Here is an 18,099-nt window from a genome sequence, read left to right as displayed (position 1 = left end):
TATAGCCCAATGTGAGGTATGATGGCTACCTAGTGTCTGCCCAGCCACTCTAATTCAGATACATGCCTTTATTTACCTACTTTTTAAAGTGAAAGTATTTAATTTTTTAAATAAGAGAAATCGTTTTCCTCTTTCTTCAGGCCCACACATTTATCACTGTTATGATCTGTTCCCAAATCTGATTACATCAGAGATTTGCTTTTAATATTTGTGTATATATTTGTTGTTGCTGCTTTTCACTTTAAACGCTTATTTGCTTGTCTGACAAGTAATAACGCTTTAGTGCTGTTTTGACCATCAGGTTAATGTGACGTTGTTTACGCTATAATAAATGTCCATGAGGTCTTTAGAGCTCATCTGTGTTTAAGATGCACATGTGTACAAATGTGTATCCTGCAGTCTCATCTTCTAACTGCAGTGACTACGTATTTACGGTGTGCATTGTTCATTATGCTTGCAGCTCATAGCCCAGATTGCAGTCTCTAATGTAGCAGATAATGGAGATCAGTGCTTCATACTCTGAGGCATTCTTGACTGTTCTTACAGATTCACACATTTCTTTCAAGCCCCCACAAGAGCAGAGTAAGATGTGCCTGTGTAATTTCGAGCTAGAGAATCAGTGTCTGATTTTTGAAGCTTAATGAGGAAAAAGCAGAAATCTGACTTGACACAAAGATACTAATTAATCTTTCTGTGGAATTATATTAGTTTGTCCTTCCTTTTTATTGTGAGCTTTTTTCTCTTCAATAAGTTTGCTCTCCGTTTGGTCATTCTATTTAGTATTTATTTATTTTTCATCAACGTTTTTTATTTCTCTATTGAATAGACACCAGACATAAGAATAGGCTAAATACCCATTGCTTCTATTCAAATACAGATTGATTTATTTATTTATTGTCATCAGTAGGTTTTCCCCTAAATTAAAAAAAAAAACGCTTGGCCAATGTTTTGGTTTTTTTTTTCTTTGACTTTTTTGTTGTGGATGTCTAATCACAGCCTGATGATAGTAATGTGACCACTTTTGAAGTGGCTGTATTTGCCGGCCTATAAATTGCACCAGGTTATGAATAGCTTTCTATGAAATGTACTGTTTTCCTAAGAAAAGTCAGTGCATAAGTTTCTCTGGAGAATAAGTTGCATGGCTGGATATAAGGCTGCTTTAACTGGCTTGGTGTGATGATTATTGGCAACTTTTTGGAAGCCAATAGGGTACCTCTTTTCTCACTGGGGTGGGCTCTAGTTCTATTCAAATTTTTCACAAGCATAGCGTCACTGTATTCCTGTAAGTTTCTACGAGAATCTGCAAATGCCTGCTCCTCTTCATTGCTCAATGTCTGCATATCAGTCGATTTAAAGCTGTTTCGTTGTTTACTGTACTCTGGCTGCTGCTAGCCTGCTACGCTAACTCTCAGCTCTACTTAACAGGATAGAAATTAGTAAAGAAATGTTGTTCAGTCTCTTAACCCTTAATCAAACATGAAACAAACTTAACGTTCCATGCTAGTTTCTTCCTATAGGTGGACCGTGCCGTTGCACAAGGTCCCATGAGCCCCTAGGGGGCCGCCAAAACTGACTCCACAGCCTCATCTGAGAGAAATTAAATTTACCTGTTTTTGTCCCTAATATGCTTTTTTAAAATGTGAAATATCACTATATAATAAATAGCTATCATAAGATGGAAATCGGACTCCAAAGTCCCGCAGAATGTAACGGTTGACAGTTCACATAATGTCATTTAAAAGGAGTTTTGGATCTCCAGGCATTAAATCTGACCAGGCTCCTGATACCTGAGCAGGAAGTACCAGGACGCTCAGCCAATGTGCCAATCTCCACTCTACATTAGGCTGTGAAGATAAAATCTATGTTTAACTGGCTTTTCGATGACATGCCTTCAGTTGAACTTTTGTCCTTCACCCACAAAAAGCAGTCATCCATGGGGCAGGTTGGCCTCTCTGGTTTTGCCATAGTAATTAGTTTTAGGAGGAGATGATAAAAAGCTTTGCTTTAACAAAAGTCAGGAAGCAAATTTTTGGGAATATCACTCTGTGATGCTAAAGGTATACAGTAAGTCAGTAGTGTCACGTCAAAGCAAGTTCTAGATCAGGGCTCACCAACCTTTCTGAAACTGTGAGCTACTGTACTTCATAGGTACTGTATGGTTCTAAGGGCTACCAGTTAGAAAAGCACTTCTTAAATACTACATTTTTATGGTTTCACTTTAATTAGTCGTTAAGATTATAAGAAATACTAGCAGTAACTTAAAAAGGTAGGAAATGTTGAGGTTTCCTTCCGTTTTTAAAAATAATTCTTATTTGTGACATACCATTGACCATATGCCAGATCTTCAACACTTGAAAGCATTTGTCGCAATTTTTCAGTGAAATTAAACATTTGAAGATGGTTATTTTAATACTAAAACTTTTTCACCAACAGCAGTATTTTACTGCATTAAGTTCCAACTACATCTGGCATGTCTATTTATCTTTTGGAGTTTGAATCCTGGAAAGTAAATCAGATTTTAGATGGAGCTCATTGGTAAAGAGCTCCTGAGGGCCCCTCACATGGTCCATGTGGGTTAGCTTGGCACCGTGTTGGTGACCCGTGTTTTAGGTTGTTGTTGTTTTTTGGTCGCTCTTGATATATGTGAAACTTTTATTCTAAAATACAAAAAAAGTATCATTTTTATTGTTTGTTAATTTTCATTGTTGGTCTTAGAACATGATTGTGGTTAACTGTGGTTTTATTCCAGGCAACAGTTTATACAGATTTCTGTTAATCTTGTGCAAGTTTCCTATTTCATCATTCATTGTTTTCCAATGGATGTTAGAGCTTAGAGCCAAGTTTATTTTCTGTTGTTTTTGGACCATTTTGTGTTTATTTAACTATTTATGTTATAGGGGTGAACATTTCTGAGTGAACACTTTTGAGTTCTGCTAATTACCATATTTTGAGATAGCTAATGCAAATTAAGTGCGATGTCAATATGCTTTCACGTTCACACAATGTATTTCAATAAAGCTGTCATTCACATTTGTAGATCAGGGGTCTGCAAACTTTACTCTCAAAGGAGCCATTTTGCCTAATCTCACCTGGATTAAAGTCCTTCCAGAGCCAAAAAAAATACTTTCTCAATGAAGACAATACAGTGTATAAAATTATATACAGTTAAAATAATGGATTTGAAGGCCTACAAAAATAACTTTAATGTGGTAACACACGATCATGTCGGTCAACACATGCTAATTGCTCATTTCTTGCAACATATCAAGCATGCATATTAAGGTGGCAAGTTGGCAATTAAATAAATCTTTCCCCACACAAATACGATCTCTATTTTCTTCCAGAATATTTTTTTTGTTAGTTTAGTTATTTTACAAGGGATTTAAAACTTAAGGTTAGCCACAGGTGCAAGGAAAGTTGATGGTCTGTAGATGTTGCAGGAATTAAAGTAGGAAGGTGGAAAAGTTATTGCACAATGTAATTTATTTTTAGATTAATCAATTGTTTTATCATAATTTTATTTCAGGTTAATGTCATTAATCATCAATATCATCTGTAAGAAATAACAATTCATTATTTTAATATAATTTTTTAAAGCTACAGGGAGCCATTGCAAAAGAGCCACATGAGGCTCCAGAGCCGCAGGTTGCAGACCACTGCACGAGATGGTGCTGCTGACTGTTTGAAAAATGTACTGATAGGTCGCTCTGCTGTATAAGCTTCTACCTCACTTTTAAATGGAAAAAGTAGAGCCATCTACTTTAGAAAATATGTTAATACTTTAAAGTTCAAAAACCTAATAAGTGGTTAAAGAGCATGGTGACTGCTGTGGTTTGTGTTTCATGATCCTGATTTCAAACTTCATTTCTCTACTTCATTTTTTCTACTTCTTTCTTCAAAGCCACCAAAACTAATCAGATTGTTTTAATATAAATTCTGATTTAGAACAAACTACATTAAATTGCTGGCGATGCATTTGTTTTGCTTGATTATTGTCCTCCACCTATTTAACTAGTAAACTATTAATTAAGCATTCAAAGCCTTCATGACCAGGGAAGTCAAGGCTACAGGTCTGGAGTCGCTTCTTAATTATTGAACAAACACTTTATAAGGTTAAGAACAATCTGCCTGAGATACTATCTGGGCTTACATACATCTAACTCTTACATAGGTTTTCCATAGGATAAAATCAGAAGATCCCCCAGCTTGACTTCACAATTGATTGAGTTTTAAAAAAAAATGCAATTTAATAACATTGAACTGTGCACAACTTTACTGTCTGATCAATGATTCAATGACGTTTTAAGATCGTTGCCAGTTGGTTTGCCTCCAATTTACTTGTTTATTCTTGCTTGAGCTTCCTAACAACCACTTTGACCTCTCATCTTGCCCTTTTTCTGTCTGGTCACCAGTGATAGATTATTTTATTTTTTTGTTAATAGCTGTTGTTAGGCTTTTAGTATCCCATGGCTTGTTACTGGGATAGATTTTGACAAGCTGCTCATAAAAAGTGAGGTAGCTCCAGTTGGTGTGAGTCACTTATTCCATGTCTAATACGGCGTCATATAATATCAACCAATTATCACCAATCAAGTGCAATCAAATCACCCCTGTAATTTAGACACCGCCTCCTCACCTCACATTTATGGTGGTTTTCTGCCTCTTCAGAGTTATACAGTGTGTAGGGGGAGACGGATGGTTATGGTAAAATAAACTAAGAAGGGACACGGAGGCTTTGTATAGACCAGACCTGGGCATTTTACGGCCCGCGGGCCACATCCGGCCCTTTGTACGTTCCTGTCCGGCCCGCTTGAGGCCAATCAAAAATTAAAAAATAAATTAAAAAAATATCTATGTCGAGTGTGAAATAAAATGGTTCTGCTTTTATTTTGATAAGCCTTGTCTCTCTGCTTGCGCCTTCAGTCACTACCGTTTCCAGCATCGTCACACCCACAGCACCATCTGATTGGTTACACCCATTGAGCTACGTCATGGGTAACGGCCAATCAGCAGTACGCGCGTAGTTAGTAAAAAAGTGTGCGAAGGTGAAGTGATGTCCGGTTACCCCCGCAATGTCAGCTCACGCTAAAAAAAGAAAAGTGGATAGCGAATGCCGTGTTTTCAAAAAGACATGGACCGCCAAGTATTTTTTTACCGAACTAAAAGGGAATGCCGTGTGCTTAACTTGTGGCACACAGGTCGCTGTGTTCAAAGATTATAATTTGAATCGCCACTACACGACCAAGCACGGGGATAAATACCAGAATCTGTCTGATGAAGAGCGCACACCGGAGGCTGATGCATTGATGGGAAAACTGAAAATTCAACAAGGACTTTTTACCAAACTTCACACCTCCAGAGATGCAGCCGTCAGGACAAGTTTTATAATTTCTCACAAAATCGCCAAAAAAAGTAAGGCGTTTTCTGATGGAGAGTTTGTTAAAGAGTGCATATTGGACTCTGTTGCGCTGATATGCCCCGAGAAAAAAAGCGCATTTGAGAATGTGTCACTCTCCCGACGCACTGTAACAAGGCGGATTGAGGATATCGCTGGAAACTTAGAGCTTCAGCTGAAAAACAGAGTGGCCGACTTTGACTGTTTTTCTCTGGCTTTGGATGAGAGCTGCGATGTACGTGACACCGCCCAGCTGCTCATCTTCTTACGTGGGATAACTGCAAACTTTCAAATCACGGAGGAGCTGGCAGCCATGCAGTCAATTAAAGGGAGAACCACAGGTGATGACTTGTTTATGGAGGTAAATGCGTGTTTGGACATGCTAGGACTGAAATGGGACAAGCTGGTAGGTGTGACAACAGATGGTTGTCCAAATCTGACAGGGAAAAATGTTGGACTTTTAAAGAGGATGCAGGATAATGTGACAGAAATTAACCCTGTGCAGAAATTGACATTTTTGCATTGTATTATTCACCAGGAAGTGTTGTGTAAGACAGTGTTAAAAATGAACCATGTTGTTGATACTGTAACTAAAGCAGTTAACTTTATCAGAGCGAGAGCGTTAAATCATAGACAATTTGTTGCACTTTTGGAGTTAAATGAGAGTGAACATGGTGACATAAGCTACCACAGCAACGTCAGGTGGCTCAGCCTGGGCAAGGTACTGAAAAGTGTCTGGGACCTGAGAGACCAAATTCAGTATTTCTGTGGGGAGAAAGGATATGACATCCCGGAACTTTCAGATGAAGACTGGGTGGCAGACCTCGGATTTGCTGTGGATGTGACTGCACTCATGAATGATCTTAATGTCAAACTGCAGTGCAAGGCCCTTTTTGTGCATGAGATGTACAGTGCAGTGACGGCTTTCATGAGAAAGTTGCAGTTTCTCTCAAGCCAAGTGAAGGACAACATTCTGACCCACTTGCCAACACTAAAGGAAGCCACAAGATCTGCTCCATCTGATCAGATCGATTACCCCCAGAAGTACTCAAGCAAGCTAAAAACACTACATGGAGAGTTTTCGAGGCGATTTCAAGATTTCAAAACTCTTGAGAGTGAAATGCGCATTGGTTTCTTCCCCCCTCAACTACAATGTGGACAATGCACCAAGCGATGTTCAGATGGAGCTCATTGAACTGCAGTCTGACCTACTTCTGGCAGAGCAGTTCAGGTCAGTCTCACTGCTGGACTTTTACTCCTCCCTAAAAAAGGAGATCTTTCCACACCTGAGAAAGCATGCTCAGAGGATTCTAGTCCTCTTTGGATCCACCTATGTATGTGAACAGACATTTTCAGTGATGAAGTTCAACAAATCCAAACACAGATCCTCCATCACTGATGATCACCTCTCAGCTGTTCTTCGCATAGCCACCTCAGACATTCAGCCAGATTTCAATGCCCTTGTTGAAGCCCAGAACAGACTGGATTATTCGCACTGAAGAGGTAAAATGAGGTGGAAAACATAACAAGTTATTGTTTGTTGTATTGCAGTATTTCTATAAACGTATTAAGTTGTTTGATTTTGTTCCACAAAGGAAAAACAACAGTGTGAACAAGTTAAAAATAAATGGCAGTGATTCAATGATTGTTTTTGTTTTCTAATTTCAATTTCACTTAGCCTAATATAAATATTTAAGGATTAAGAGTTTAAATAAAACCATCAAAAGTAATCTGCTTTTGTATAAAGTTAAGTTAAATTAAATTATTATTTATCTTACTGTAAATCAAAAATCATATTGAAGCAAGTCCCAAAAAGGCTTCCTGTCCAGGAATCGACCCCAGGGAGCAATTACAGCTCAATGTATTTTTATATCCATTTTTGCACCAGAACTGATCACTGCACAACATGAATTCATATTTATCCTTCACCATTCCTGTGTTTTTTTGACACATGTATTTATTTGAAGGGCAAAAAATATAATTTGTACTGTTTTTAAGTTTTCTGCAGTTGTTCAACCTGAGAGGGTTTAATGCTCTTCTTAATCCAACTTTTTATCCATCTGAAAGTGAAAAACTGGAAGTGTAGTCATTGCTCCTTTGTGTTGCCATGGCAGCGGCTGTTGTCACAGATTGTTTGTGCAGCTCTTGTGTTTCAAAGTGCTCCTCCAAAGAATACCCAGGGAAAGTGGTTTAGAGGTATGTAGATTGGCGATTAAGCTACAGCCATCATTCTGTCCAGCTCTTTCACCCTGAGGGATCCAGCGCAGCTTCAGGAGAGACATCCCAGCTTTGTACTGGAAAGGGAGCCCTGATGTGTGGAGTAGTTGATGGGGGAGGGGAAGAGAAAGGGGTGGTGGGTGCAGAGGTATTGACTGATGCTCAAACTGTTCCTCCGGCACTGACTCTGGCTCCAGATCTGCCTCAGGGGAAACAATGTGCAGTTCTCAGAAATCCACCGAAGCAAAGGATGGTGAGCGGTGCTGACGGACCGCCAGGCTCTGTTTAACTGTTGCTAGTCCTCATGGCAACCAATCTTCTCATGTTTGTCCCAGTTCTCAGGCGATGCCCCGACCACACCTAAATACACCAAGGAGCACCGAGACCTTTTCTTCCCCACCTCTCTACCTACGCCGGTTCTGCTCAGCCACTCCACCGTCCACCCACTGTCTCATCAGGACGGCCAAACCAAAGCACCCTATGAGCCCCTGAGCAAGCTTTCCAGACCTCAGAGCTCAGGCTTCCATGATCATCCACAGCAGAGGAGAGCAGCCTGTCACACAGGTGCAGCCATGGCCTTCCTGCCCCTCACAGGTACGAGAACCTCCCCTCACCCCACACCTCAAGATCTGCGTCACCATCTGCATACACATAGTGAGTGTTATACAAAATCATCTCAGAATCTCTGCCACATTGTCCTGCTGTATTTTGAAAACTTTTGTAAAGCTTCTAAGGTGCTTTAGTCTTAGCATGGCCAGCAGGGGGCACTTATTTACTCAGAGCTGTTGCATAACAGCAGACACTGGCTATTAAGCTTTCATTGTTATCTTATATTTGATATGTATAGATCTTATACCAAGTATTTACAGCATTAAGCCTCATCAGAAGCTGAATTGATACAAATAACCAATGTTGTTTTTTGGATATTGGATTTGAGTTGTCATATAAATCTATTTTGTCTGGTTAAGCTTTACATTAAGGTGTTACATCCTTATAAAGTGTACATCTTTAATATTTTAATGACTAATAAAGATACTGCACATATTTATAATATATGAGCTACAATGATGCAAAGTCATATATTTAAAGTATTATTTTTCTTTAATATGTGGTTACAGAAGAGAACTGGACAGACTGAACTTTTAATGTTTCTCACAAAGACACACATTCTGTATATGATATTTAGATATTGTTCAGGACTCGTGGTCTGATTTACAACAGACTAGTATGATTAGGAACAAACATCAAGCAAACAGGACAAGAAAGAAAACAGAGCAGGTTCTCCTAAGTATCTATTTGTCTATTCTATTGTTTCTATTTCTTTCATATTTTATTCATAACATTTTGTATAACTTTTTCACTTCTGATAAAATACCACTTAGTAAAAGTATGTAGGTTTTTGTGCCGATAATCGCATCAGACAACTACTTATTTTGTAATGTGGAATGTTAGAAAAGGCTGGATCAAGTAATATTACTCAGAGAAAAATAGTCAACAACAGCAAGTATGACGAAAACTGACCCATTTATTATTAACCAATGGGATACTGTAAACATAAAAATATTCTACAACTAGGCAAACAAAAAATATATAGGAATACCTTGAAAAAGAACCTCAATAAATCCATCAAAAATGTTAGTAAACAATGTTAGTAACCAACTTTTTGGTTAAAACGTGTCCATGTTTAAATCCAACTTACAGACTTAGCTATTTTTTAATGTTGAATGCTCAACTTCTGTGTCTGTGTAACAGATGAGTATAAAAGATTACGTTCCAAAAAATATGTATAATAATTATCTCAAGGTGCTCTGCTGTGATTCAATGACATGTATATTCGTATATACAATATGTGAGCAGAGCCTGAGTGAGTAACACTGAACCCTTTGGGTCTCTGTGGTTGGAGCAGAGTTTTAAGTTTTAGAGGCCAGCCTCACTCTGCTAGCCTGTTAGCAATCATTTATAAGCAAGCTAGCAGGTCTGTAGATTTGTAACCAATTTGACTCTTAGGTTACCAGGTTCTAGAGGCTCGTTTCCATCCTGGTTCCTGACAGTGATTGTGTTAATCAGCAGCACTAGTATTTCCACTGCCTGTGATGTTTCTGATAAATCAGCGTCACGTGAATGTTGTTTACATAGTGTTACTCTCGACAACCTGTTGCTCACTAGTCAGCCATTTAATGTCAACAATAGTAAGACATTGCAAACAAACAGCTAATAAAGCCATCTGCACAGACTGTTTATTGGTGCCTGCGTGTGGATCTCTAATAGTTTTTAAAGTCTCTGCAGAGAATACACATTACCAAGGACACACACACTCAAGTTAGCATCAAGCGATGCTGCGCTGCTGAGGTCTGTTATGCAATGGTTTCCTAGGCAACATCAGGGTACAAGTCTGTGAGTGCATTAGATCATTTTTGTTTTCATGTCGGTGCACATCTGAGCTGCAGGAAGGAGTTAGCAGTCATTTCTGACACCATCATCACCAACACTGTCACACAAGCACTGACGACAAATATCAGCATTTACAAGGCTTTCACTTTTTCTGGCACACATCAGTGTGAAATGTGTAGATACGTGCACATTTAGATCCAGATCGGACCATTTCTCTTCCTCCCCCATGAAGACTATGTGGTTATTTTCCCACAGAGGAGCGAGAGGAGTTATCAGAGGGACTTCTATATCGACAGCAGGAGTCGCACCTTTGTCAGCAGATGAAACTGGCCTCTGTTTCTCAAGGCCAAGAGTCAGCCACATCCTGGTTTCAAGAAGAAACTGCCACATGTAGCAGCACACATCTTAGCTCAGGTAATTAAAAAAAACACACCAGCCGTTTGTTAGCTTCAAAGTTTACACATTGTGTTTATAATGAGAGGAGATACTTCTCTGTGTCTCTCAGACCAGCAGCAGAACTCCAGCAGTGAGCTGTCCAAGCTTCCAGACTTGAGCCGAATTCGTTCCCGAGTCCCGCCCAGCATGCCAAAGCTGTTCATCCCGTCAACCGTCATCAAGTATCCTCCTGAAATCACAGTAACACCTCCCACGCCCACCCTGCTCTCCCCCAAAGGCAGCATCTCAGAGGAGACCAAACAAAGGCTGAAGGTAGCTGCTCTAACCACTGAATGTAAACACAACATGCACTATGGCTGTAATCTGACTTTCAACAACGCCCTCTGCTGTCTGCTTCCATACAGAACGTCATCCTGTCATCCAAGTCTGCAGCCACAGTCAAAAAGGACACTCTGAGTCAGCCGGTGTTGGAGGTGCAGGAGACGTCCAGCCAGGAGTCGTCTCTGGAGAGCGAGTCAGACGAGGAGGATGATTACATGGACATCTGATCCAACTGCATCACACACTATTGTCAAAGCCCTGCCATTTACAAAACAGGGGTTCTAAAACCACTACACACACCTGTGTTATTTTGTACATGATGAATAAGGCCTTCCATGCTGATCAGATGCAGCATTAAAGCACTGCTCCACCTAGTGGTGGCTTTACCCCACATTGTGTCACAAATGTGCAAGTATACATTTCACTCCCCGACTTCCTGAGCTGTTGTGCTGCCGACAAAACCCTGGACCTGGGAGTGATGTAACATCACACAGCCCCTCACACTCGCACAGTTTTATTTATTGTGCAGTAGCATGCAGCCACAGTTATCTGTGCTCAGTTTAATATTTTCCCTACAAACATCCGTACATGCAAGAGTTCAGTGAACACAAAGACAATCGGCTGCAGTCGGGATGAGTCTGTGGATCTCACTGACCTCAAAGCTCGTAGCAGATTGTTAATGTTTACAGTTAATATTACAGATGTTTATCAGTCTGCACTTTGTGCTATTTTTGTACTCACTGTACGTCTTGTAATATTTGCAGCTGTATATATTGTATGTTTTCTCTCTTTAATGTTCATTTGTAGCTAAGTGGAAAGATTTGGCTTCACCAGCACTGACCTGACTGATGACATGTTAAAAAGTGTTGTCGTCTTTTAGAAAGAAGTTTCTGTCCACTGCAAAAATCTTTCTGCTGTGATTGGCTTTAACAGGTTGAGGACTGAGTGTGTGTGTGAGTATGTGTCTTGGATTGGATCTTGAGGGGAGTCAATAAGTGCTGATTTCTCTCAGTGTCCGTTAAAGATGATTTGTCACGACCAGAGTTTAACTCAAAGAACGACAACAGAATGTGTTTTACATATTGTTTTCTACACAAAAAGCAACATTTCTTGTTCGTGTTTTTTTCTGGGAGCTTTCGACAAAGACCCCTACATATCTGTAAATACCTTCATTGAAAATAGAAGGGGTTTTTTTTGTTTGTGAAAGTACACCACAGCCTATATGAAGCTGCTTTGTCTGGACTGAGGAAACAAATTGGAAAATATATTTGGAGAAACTCACTTGTGTTGTATCATATTCTTGTTATCTTCTTATATCAGATAAGATGCTATCAGGCTTTATCCCCAGATTTTGGCAACAATTAACAAAAAAATGAATAGTTTCTGCTTTACTTAATCTCTTTAAATCCTATTGTACCTAAAACAACAAAACATAGGTTTGGATGAAATGATTCCTTTAAAGACCAAAATAATTACTAGTACCAAGTTTTTATTCATGTTCCTAATCAAAATGTATTTCACTGCACTCATGGCATATTGGGAAGAGTAGCTTTTTGTCTACAATATATCAAGAGACACTTTGGTAAAAAGACATTTGACATGTATACTAACTCAGCTAAAATGATCAGCAAAAAAAACAAGAGTTTGCCTAAAATGACCCAAAAAAGACCAAAATGGTACATTAGGAAAAATGCAAACAGGAACCAAAATGTTAAAGGAGCATAAGGCAGGATTTAAGGAAAAATAAACATTCATTTTAAGTTCTTTTAAATGCTAATGCATGATGAAGCGCTCTTCACCAGAGAATAAGCCCATACATATTTCTACCTATTGCCTTGAAAAGATTGTGTGATTCATTTTGTACTGCTGTTCCAGGTCTGATTTCCCTGCACAGTTCTGCGGACGTGAAGTCAAATGATGCTGATGGGCATTCTCGACAGCTCGAAGAGGCAGCCTGCTATCGGAAATAAAAAAGAATGAGAAGAAGACTGATTGGAGACTGAAAGAAGAAAAGCACAGTGGACTAAACTACTGCACAGTAAACGGTCACATGAACAGCGTGTAAATAAATAACCGTGTCACCAGTTATCAGTTGGAGTGCTGATCCCGCCGAATTTTCTCGTCTGAGTCCAACCCAACAGTTAAAACCTAATTTTTTCTCAAAGAACTTACATATTTACGTTCGTTTTAGTGGTAAGCACTGATTTTATCAACAAACAACTGTTAATGTCAACATCAGATCAGCGCACGATAACAAGCGAAAATGTAATACAAACAGGGTCGCACGTAAGAAAGCAATCAGATCCATTTACATAATCCATGTATCAAACATACGGAAAATCCATGTGCAGAAAAGGGAATGTTTAAACACTGTATTCCTTTATAATTGCCCTCCTCTGCTCCATTCTTCCTGCCCAGCAGATCACGGCAATCACTGTTGCGGTTAAAGCTGCACTCCTCAGGGCAACAGTAGCTGTGACTGCTGCAGCAGTAAAGGAAGAACGCTGCGCGCAAACGACACTATGTGACCCAACCCAACCACCAGTTCTAAATATCTGTCCGGTGCTGTTGGGTCCGGTCCAGTCAGGTTACGGTTGGGTATCCATCCTCTATCCACAGTATCAGCTGTCAATAAATAAACAGTTGATGCGCACTCCCGCAGCTGCTTGGCTGATGGCTGCAGTTACACTAACCACCGTGCTGTCACTGACAGAGTGTAAAAAGAGCAGATGAGACGAGCTTCCTAGTGGAGTGAAGCTTTTAATTTTATAGCTCCCCCTGCTGACTGGCTGCAGTATATATCATAAACCCCGCCTCCTCAATGATAACAGATGGGATGTGAGTCAAACTGTAAAGTTAAAATACTCTTCACATAATTTTTTTCCAAACCTAAACTCTGCTGTGATAATTAGTTATTATCACCCTACATTGTGTTCAAGTGCTCACTTTTCTCTGAAGTTTGTTTTAAATAAGTTATTTGAGGTTGAGGTCATATATTGCGATGACAGCCGCAGATATTGCGTAGCTCTGTTTGTGAGTAGCAGTTACGTCGTGAAGGAAAGCCAATACGCCATTTAACTTTTTTGGACAGATTTCTCATCTTGTTTGAGCTGTCAGAATTAGTTGCTCTGCAGTAAACTGTTCTAAGCCGTTGGTAGAATTTCCAGTGAGAAAGATACTTATGTTCTTGCCGTAGCTGTAACTTGTTTACATTAAAATCAATGTAAATGACACAACCTCAAGTTATCTCTCCTAAATTGATGTGAAGTGTAATTTGAGTTGAAAAGTTGAAAAATCTGAACTTTTTAAGTGACTTAAAGCGACAAATCCCTCGTCCTTCACTGTCTGTCCGCTTCAGTGCAGACGGCTGCAGTAGAGGGCTGTACGACTACCAGTGGCATGCACAGGTAGACACTAGGTGGTGCTCAAGCACCTGCCCTTTGCCCTTTTTGAAAGTTCGTTTTTTTTGGGTTTCTTTTTTTTGTTTTTGTTTTTGTTTTTCGTGGCCGATGCTGACATGATCATCTGTAAGTGCTCGTCAATTAAAAGCTTGTGATGATAATGCCCCAATTAATATTCGCCCCACCCCAGCCGCACACACCTCTGTCAACGTGAACGCGCAGAGCAGACACAAACGGAGGTGCGTTGCTGTAGCAGCAGTCAGTGAACAGCGACAGCCCAAACACACCTCCTCCACTGCCCACCAGCCAGGTAGCGCATAAATGAACCAAGTCGAGTGTGTTGTTTGCCCCCTAAACCTCAGTTGCCAAGCTATGACTTGCATTTATTTGTCTCTGTTGTGAAGTAGCTTATCTCAACGCCACACAGCTGGGCATAAATTAGCCGACTGTTCATCTGCTTAACAAGCTAGACGTTACCCAAGATCAATAATAGATGCGGCATGATGATTATGATGACCACCGGTAGAGTTTGTCATTGGTATCCTACAGCATGTGCATCTATCAGTATACTTACTTATCATGAATATTTAGTAGGCTATTGTGTAGGTTTACATTAGGCTACATAATTAACACTTGCAGTAATTTATTTGCTAAATGACAAACAGAAAAAGTAGCCCTGTGCCTTGTTGAAATATAACCAAACAGTCTTATTCATAATGTTGGTCTCTTTTTTATTTACCAATTGCAGTATAATGCCTAGAAAGGAGAGGATAAGAAAGAAAAAAGAAAGGGAGCTAAAGCGTTCACCAGCAGAAAGGAGGAAGAGGAAGATGAAAGAGTCAAGAGTCATGTTCACCATTTAGGGCATTTTAAAAATCTGATTTTAAAGTTGAACTGTTCCTCCAATTTTACTGAAATATCTTAAAAACTGTCCACATTTTATTTTAACCACACTAAGTGATTTGGCTGGACTAAAGTAGGCATTAAGCTATTTTAGCTAATTATATTATTTTGTACCAATAAGTTATTTCTATGTTACAAGACTTGCAGTAATCTTGTATTGTACCTTAATAGGCTATATTCAACCTTAAAAATAGGCTATTACTAAAACTATTATTATTCTATTCTAGGAAGCTACAGCAGATACGCAGTAGGCCATCTACCAGCAAAGAAGTTGAGATAGATGAATCTCCAGATTCATCTATAGATAAAGCAGAGTCCATAGCACCACCAAGTCTATGCACAGTTACAGAATCAGAAGTGCTGTCTGATGACCAAAATGAGGGAGAACAAGAAAGGCATGATGTAGCAGCTGTATGTGAAAGAGATGACACAATTAAAAAGATAGCAGCTGTGCAATATCCAACAGATACACTTCTTTTGTTCTTACAGGGGAAAAGACAACACTAATCAATCATTGTAGCTTGTAACTTGCTTAAAACCTCTTCATGTGCGTTCATTCCAAAGAAATAAAAACAATAGTTATTGACTGATCAGTGCTGTAGTGTGAAACTGTACCAGTTCAAAAGTAAAGTAATTGTATTAAGATATTGACATAATTATGCAATTACATTCAACATGTGCCTGTAATGTTTTTTATTTGTTAAATCTCACACTGCTATAATAAGGCAGCCGTCAGTTCTACATGCTGCATAAAGTGCCCTTATTTTTCCCAAAATGTCTGTGCACTCCACTGACAACTTCCTCAATTTATCGGGGCAAAATTAAAGTTTTTTTACTTTTAAGTTCTTGAAAACCACAGTAATTACTGATCATAACACATTCTGAGTGAACTCATCCTTTTAATATCTCCGTAAGTTGATCATTTAAACCGTAAAAGCGGAGCAAGAAGGAAAAGAAGTGATCAACACCCTCTCTCTCTTTCTCTCTACCCTGTCACTGGCTCACACATTGTTCCCTGGTGATCGCGTCACTGGAGCGATGGAGTGACCAAAAAGCACCAGGCCAAGATGGCGACAAAGTGGTGAAAAAGCTTCTCCCAACTTTCATGAGAAAAACAGCATTCAAGAACACAGTTCAAAGTAAGAAGACATGTCTACCGTCTCCTCGACGAAAAGCAAAAGCGAGGTTCAACTGCCATTAAATCTCCTGGCACCAGAAAAGGTAAAATGGCACAAGATACGGCAGACTCTATAGTAGCCCAGTTAACGCAAGCTATTGAAAAGCAAGGCACTGCAATCGAAAAGTCAATTGCAGACCTGAAAACGGCTGTAGACGTCATTTCTGGTGATTTACATGACATTAAAGTTAAAATGGATAAAACCGAAGGAAGAGTTAATAAAGCGGAAAACAAAATTCAACAGCTTGAAAACAAAGTGGCTGAACTAGCATGGTATAAGCGGCGATAGAATCTGAGGCTGCGTGGACTTCCAGAAAAGGAGGGAGAAGATGTGAGGATGGCCGTGATAAACATATGCGGTAACATAACTCCAGGCTATAAGGAAAGATTTATGAAAGTAATTGACTCAGTGCACAGGCTTGGGAGACCAAACCCAGCCAAAGCATATGCACGGGATGTCATAATGCAGTTCTCCATAAAGCACTACTGCGATGCCATTTGGAAAATGTCCAAAAACTGCAACTATCTGCAACAAGAGAACCTGCGCTTCAAGGAAGATCTGACGCCCAAGGACATCGACAACAAGGAAATACACGAGCTGCCACGATGCTGTTGATCATCACTTTGTTATGGGAAGAAGCTCTAACTTCCTGTGCTACTACCTCAAGTTTAAGAGAGTATTGTTCTGACTATTTTCCTTTGTTGTTCATACAAATATTTCACTGTTAAAACTTATTTCAGTTAACTCTCAAGGCTTAAAAAACATTACAAAACGCAAGGCTGTTTTTCTTTACATTTAAAACTTTGATGCAGACTTGGTCCAGGAATCCCACTCATCTGATGAAGATTATAATTTCTGGAAATCACAATGGGGCAGTGACATTTGGACATGGTACTCATCACTCAGCAGGAACCCTCATTCTAAAGCACAAATTCAATGGAAAGGTCATTTTTAATCAAACGGACATAAATGGACACTTCATTCTTCAGGTATTGTCTTACAGTAACCAACTTTTTTATTTTGGGTATTCTGTATGGATACACAAACGTGAGGGAAAACAAGAATTTATTTCAAGATTTAAATGTTGCAAAAGAAGGCATTATGGAAAGATTTGGTCATTTAAAGATAAAATTAGGAGAGGATTTCAACTGTACATGTAATAATGACTTGGAAAGGTACCCAAAAAAAAAACTGTGAACTTGTATCTAACAGAATTCATGAACGAAAGAGGACTTGTTGATATTTGGAGAACAAATAACCCAAACGATAGAGAATTTACAAGGAGAAATAAAACAGGTACATTACAATCCAGAATAGATTTCTGGCTTATCTCTGAATCCCTTTCACACTTACAATGTAAAACGGAAATTATTCCAACACCTCTAACGGATCACAAAGCAATCTTACTCACCTTAAATTTATCAACAGGTAACGATTTTCACAGATGTCCAGCATATTGGAAATTAAATAACTCCCTGTTACAAAATGAAATGTCTGTAAACTCATAAAAGGCAACATTTCTGAATATTATAGTGTAGCTGAAATGGAAGGGGAATATAACAAAAATTGGGAGCTGTTAAAATTTGAGTTAAGAAAATTGTTAATGGAAACAGGATCCAAACTTAAGAAAAAAAAGAAAAAAGAAGAAAATGATTTAATTACTAAGCTTATTTTCTTATCATCTATCCTGCCAGAAAATATATCTGACTTACAACAAGCAGAGTTACTAACACTCCAACTAAAAAGAGATAAAATGTACATGGATAAAGCCAAAGGAGCATTCATACGATCAAAGGCAAAATGGTTAGAAGAGGGTGAGCAGAATTCCAGTTATTTTTTTTTAAACTAGAAAAACAAAGAGAATCTAAAAATAGCATAAACACATTATCTATTAATG

General features: G+C 39.1%; 1 protein-coding gene across 7 annotated transcripts in view; it reads left to right on the top strand.

Annotated features, from left to right (window-relative positions):
• The window catches only part of cabin1 (calcineurin binding protein 1), a 56,973-nt gene extending 44,972 nt beyond the window's left edge, over window positions 1-12,001 (top strand). For all 7 annotated transcript variants that reach the window (XM_028456704.1, XM_028456706.1, XM_028456705.1 and 4 more), the window contains 4 exons: window positions 7,948-8,206; window positions 10,259-10,417; window positions 10,509-10,711; window positions 10,804-12,001. In XM_028456704.1, the coding sequence (XP_028312505.1) occupies window positions 7,948-8,206; window positions 10,259-10,417; window positions 10,509-10,711; window positions 10,804-10,947 (765 nt within the window). In that variant the 3' untranslated portion in view covers window positions 10,948-12,001. The remainder of the gene's footprint in view (window positions 1-7,947; window positions 8,207-10,258; window positions 10,418-10,508; window positions 10,712-10,803) is intronic.
• Window positions 12,002-18,099: the final 6,098 nt, after the last annotated feature.

The sequence above is a fragment of the Gouania willdenowi genome, chromosome 9, assembly GCF_900634775.1.
Source record: "Gouania willdenowi chromosome 9, fGouWil2.1, whole genome shotgun sequence".
Taxonomy (NCBI): domain Eukaryota; kingdom Metazoa; phylum Chordata; class Actinopteri; order Blenniiformes; family Gobiesocidae; genus Gouania; species Gouania willdenowi.
Note: the sequence above shows the minus strand (reverse complement) of the source record. Positions and strands in the feature narration are given on the sequence as shown.